Source organism: Fistularia commersonii, chromosome 22 (assembly GCF_037954325.1).
Source record: "Fistularia commersonii isolate RoL2024-O1a breed Wild chromosome 22, RoL_Fcom_v1.0, whole genome shotgun sequence".
Lineage (NCBI taxonomy): Eukaryota > Metazoa > Chordata > Actinopteri > Syngnathiformes > Fistulariidae > Fistularia > Fistularia commersonii.
The window spans coordinates 322501-327500 of record NC_141305.1 but is presented as its reverse complement, the minus strand read 5'-3'; the positions used below and the strand labels follow the sequence as shown (position 1 = coordinate 327500).

The 5000-nt window shown below is 58.3% G+C and overlaps 1 protein-coding gene across 2 annotated transcripts in view; it reads right to left on the bottom strand.

Moving 5' to 3' along the window:
* The window catches only part of LOC147221170 (far upstream element-binding protein 3-like), a 10497-nt gene extending 7766 nt beyond the window's left edge, over nucleotides 1–2731 (bottom strand). Inside the window, exons 1-3 of one of the 2 annotated variants that reach the window (XM_086169343.1) lie at nucleotides 2618–2731; nucleotides 773–881; nucleotides 1–29 (exon numbers count right to left, since the gene is read on the bottom strand). The exon at nucleotides 1–29 is cut by the window's left edge and continues 5 nt beyond it. In XM_086169343.1, the coding sequence (XP_086025469.1) occupies nucleotides 1–29; nucleotides 773–881; nucleotides 2618–2710 (231 nt within the window). In that variant the 5' untranslated portion in view covers nucleotides 2711–2731. The remainder of the gene's footprint in view (nucleotides 30–772; nucleotides 882–2617) is intronic. The other variant, XM_086169344.1, reaches the window with a different exon arrangement.
* Between the last annotated feature and the right edge of the window lie 2269 nt (nucleotides 2732–5000).

Sequence of the window (5000 nt, the reverse complement as noted above, 5' to 3'; positions counted from 1 at the left end):
GTGGCCCATGGCAGCCAGCTGGTTCCCTGCTGAGACACAAAGCAGAGGTCATGAGCCTCCAGGTTCTGGAGGAGCTGCAATCCAGAGTTCTCTGTTCTGCAGGTTCCAGACCTTCTGTGGTCGGAGCCACCACAGACAAGGACCTGAGGTTCTCCACAGGACCGGCTGAGAACCTCAGGCTCAAATCACCATATACAGGAGGTTGTGGAACCTAGGCTGGATCTAGAACTTGGCTCATTTTAAGACCTTATCCTGGTTCAGATCCTGTCCTAGTCTTCAGACCCTGTCCTGCTTCTGGGTTGAGACGGTTCCTGGTCCGTGTGGATGGTAGCTGACGTTCTCCGGGTTCCTGCGTGGAGCGGAGGTCCTAAGATCTCACAGTTTGCTGTTCTCAGGCCGGGGCCTGTCGGGTCAGGGGGGTTGAGATGTTCGGTTCCAAACGGGCGAAGAACCGCATCTGTTCCTGGTGATGTCAGGGGAACAGACGAGAAGCTGGTCCAATTAGACGCCGTCGGTCCGATGGTCTACAGACAAATGCGGATGTTCTTCTGGACCTGGTCTTCACTCGGACGGCCGCGGTTCGGATCCTGACCGGAGCCCGCGAGCGATCGCCTCGTCTTCCAAGCGTTCACGTCGCCGCTCCTCCCGTCAGTTTGACCGATGTGACATGGAGGTTCCTCCGAGGTCCTGCTTCATCAGACCTCCTCCAGGGACGCCGTCAGAAGGTCAGCCCCTCACAGTAGTTACACAGTAATAACACACTCATACACACCTGCGTCGTCTCCAGGCCTCTTCTGCCCGGGGAAGTACAGCGCCGCCTCCACGCCGCCGGGCGAGCTGTTCAGGTGAGACATGGTTTCTCCACCCATCTTCCCCACCATCTGGTGGAGCCACAAGAGCCTGTTAGCATCAGAGCTAACGTTCAGCGGCGTCAGAAGACCACCGACTCCAGACACGGGGCTTCTAAACCCCCTGTCTGAACGTCTTTAAGCCCCGCCCACACGGCCAGCGACGCCTGGGATTGGACGAGGAGCCGCGATGAAGATAAAGGAACGCGTTCTGCTCTGAGGAACATGGACGTGCCAACCACCTGACGTCTCCATGGAGACGGAAGGAGATCTGCTGACGGCCAGAGAGCACAGAGGAACCCAGGTGACCTCCAACCAAAGATCACTGTGATCTGGATTGGTGGAAGTGGGAGAGCACGCACACACGCACACACACACACACATACACACACACACACACACACACACACACACACACACACACACACACACACACACACACACGTCCCTTCTGAACCCCCCACTAGCAAGAGGCTGTAGCGTGATGCTGTTTGTTGTTAGCATGGGTGCTAACGGCCTGGCAGTCCCACCAGGAGGTGAGCGGAGCAGAGAGGGTTAATGGGACAATGGAGAGCTGAGAACCTTCAAACAGGAAACTGGATGGAAACCATCAGCCACTTCCTGTGGTGACCCCCCCCCCCCGAACGCAGCGGCCTCTAAGGAACCGCAACTCGGTTGGAGATGTTTGGTTCTAGGGTCCACTCTTACGTCTGGTCAGGCCCCACATGTCCTCTATCTGGAGGAACCCAGAAGAATGGGATGGTTCCTCACGAGACCATGGGACTGACGAGAGGAACGCCCTCCTGGAGAGGAGAGTCCCTGAACGCCTCACAGGTCAGACTACCTGAGGGACACCAGGAAGACCTCCCCACAGGGCGGCATGGAGCCCACAGCCCTTCTGCTCATCGTGTACGTGTGTGTGTGTGTGTGTGTGTGTGTGTGTGTGATCCAGAACGCATCGCTTTCCAGGGCGGGGGGGCCTGGACGCCTGGTCTGTGGATGTGCACCAGGACCAGGAGGATCTGGGTCAGACCCCGGACAAGAGCTGACGAAGGTCCACCTCCGTCCCGGACGTGTGTCTGGAGGTCCGGGAGGTTCCGCCCGGGACCGGGAGCCCCCCGGGGCGGAGGCGGAGAGCCCCGGCCGCGGCGGGTGCGCGGCTCCCCGGGGGCGGACACACCTCCGGCCGCCGAACATGGCCGGGGGGGCTGTTGCATAACTCAGCCTACTTTCTGCCCAACTTTCGGTAAACAGCGGGCTGAGCGCGGAGGCAGAGCGGGAGGAGCAGGAAGAGGCGGCCGGCGGCGCGGCGTCTCCCCGGTCTCCCCGGTGTCCCCGGTCGTCGGGGCTCCGGTCGGCGGCCGGCGGGCTGCTTCCGCCCGCCTCCGAGCCCAACAGGTTGCCTTCCCCCAGTGACACGTGTGGCCAAACTTCTGTCCCGCTCCCCCCGCCGCCGCCCCGCGCCCCGGCGCCCCCCGGCCCGGGCTGACAGCACCCCGAACTCCCCCCAAAGTCCGCGGCCGGCCGCCTCCGCCCGGACAAAGTGCGCAAAAGTGTCCGCCGAGCGGCGGCCGTGCGCGGCGGCGCGGGAGGTTAGCGGGCTGCTAGCGGGCTGCTAGCATGCTAGTGGGGGTGAGGGAGTGAGTGACGGAGCGCAGAAGTTCGGCGGAGCGGCGGCACAACACGCACCGATTCACGCCGAAAAGTGCTTTGTCTCGACCGAAAACCCCCGGGAACGAGCGCGGGCGGAGCCCCGGGGCGAGCCTTACCTGCCGGGCCCTCTGTAAGACGTCGGCCAGGCCGTCCGACTTGAGCCCCGGCTGGTTCATCGAGGCCTGTCCCTGCACCAGCTCCGCCATCATAGCGCCACTAAGCTAGCCGTTAGCCGTTAGCCGGATTAGCCGTGGCTGCTAGCTGTGCTGAAGCTGCCGTCAGAGATAGGCGGCGGTAAGAGGACGCGCTCCGGAGGCGTTTTCGCGGACCGCGAGGAATGCGGCCCCTCGGCGAGACTTCGACCTTTTCCTCCAGAATGATGACAGGAAAAGCGGCTGCCATGTGAAGGCTTTCCACCTCTGGGTTCTTCACCTCGGTAACTATTTAAGGCTTTGCTTTGTTTCATTTAACGGGGGGGTGGGGGGGTAATTAGCGGGGCAGAGCGCGTTGCTAAACATTCATGTCAACGAGGTAGAATTCGCCAGGGGCCGATCCTCTGGAGACACCATCACCCCGGGAACATCGCCGCAACCCATCACATTCAAAGGAGTATCTTCTGGAAACGCCTCGATCAAATCGCGCAGAAACTGGATCCGCGGCGTCTCCGGACACCGGGACATCGCGGATCTCATCGTTCTCATTGGGCTTGGAGCGTCCTGCTCGCCGAGAGACAAACACACGCGGTTGTAAAGTCAACAGAGAGAACGGACAACGGCTCTATTTCTCCCGTTCTCTCGTTGTGTATATATTTGTGTGCCTTTAAATGTCAACGTCGAACACTGGCTGGCTGTAGAATCCGCCAGTGTCGCCCGTTGTGTTGCGCCTGCGTCCACAGAGTGAGACCTCACGCTCAGAGACGATCTCTGCCGCTGCTCAGCTGCTCGGGATCCACGATCCATTTCCGCTTCCTTGTTGCGTCACGTGGACGCGCCAGAGCCACAGGTGGACACAACAAGTTTGGGAGGAGGAGAAGAAGAAGAGGAGGAGAAGAAGAGGAGGAGAAGAGGAAGAAGAAGAAGAAGAAAAGGAGGAGGAGGAGGAAGAAGAAGAAGAAGAAGAAGAAGAATCAAGAGAAGAAGAAGAAGAAGAATCAAGAGAAGAAGAAGAAGAAGAATCAGGAGAAGAAGAAGAAGAAGAATCAAGAGAAGAAGAAGAAGAAGAATAAGGAGAAGAAGAGGAAGATGAGGCGGAAGAAACAGAAGAAGAAAAGGAGGAGGAGGAGAAGGAAGGAGAAGAAGAAGAGGAAGAAGAAGAAGAAGCAGCCTCCTGGTGTCAGAGGTCCTTGGCTCAGGTCCTCTGAAGACTGATTCTGGTCTGAGCTTCAAACTTGATCAGGGTTTTGGACCAGGATGAGGTGGAACCCCCGTCTGGCTTTGGGGGTCTTGTGATATCCAGGTTCTCCTGGCTGGAGAACCTGATGGACGGCATCCGAGGCCGCTCTTGGATCTTCTTGTCTGCGCCTGGAACGTGAAAAACAGGCGCCGTTTCTCCTGGAGCTCGGAGAACATGCAGCCGGATTCCAGGCTGAGATCGTCCGTCCAGGTGTTCCTCAGGGTCTGGTGAAGAAGCGTCCGAGGAGAACACCTGGAGCGTCTGCGTGGGGCAGCGGTTCCGTCTGTAGAATGTTCTGGGACGTCAGGAAACAGTGAGAGTCCAGAACCCACTTGGAGAACCTACCTGACCTTCTGTTAAGATGCCGAGGAGCTTCTGGCGACAGGCTGAAGGACCGTCTCCTGAAACCAGAACCTTCAAACACTGGAGGAGGGAAGGAGGCGTCACTCTGGAAGCTTCTGAGCCCCTGGAGCCGTCCACAGGGACCTCCACCTCCAACCCTCACCACCTGGATTTCAAAATATAACTCCTGTTATTGATCAGAGGACCAGAAGAAGATGGAGATGATGGTTTTGCAGCCTCAGTATTTACAGAATGGCAACTTCTCACCAGCTCAGATACAAACCTCTCCTTCTTCTACTCCGGGCCACGACATCATCGGCCGTGAAACAATGAGGTCGTGTGACCGAGCGAGGAACGGGACACCTGTCGGGTGCGTGATGTCATCGGAGGTCAGGGGTCAGGGGTCGGAGGTCAGGGGGTATCGACCCGTCCGGGATCAGGTGACCCTGCGGACGGAAGGCCGTCCGTCTCCACCTTCTTCACCCGATGGGCCGGGGAAGCTTCCGGCACGTGTCTCCTCACGGCCTCGCAGACGTCACACACTCCTGCGCTCAACCCTTTCAGTCGCTCTGGAAAACACACACACACACACACACACACACACACACACACACACACACACACACACACACAACCACACACACACACATTTACTCTATTCATACTTTGAGGAGCTCAAAAGGCTGTTTGTGAGACAGATAGAAAAACTCCCATATGGTCCAATAAACAGACCCACATAATTACCTACACACACACACACACATA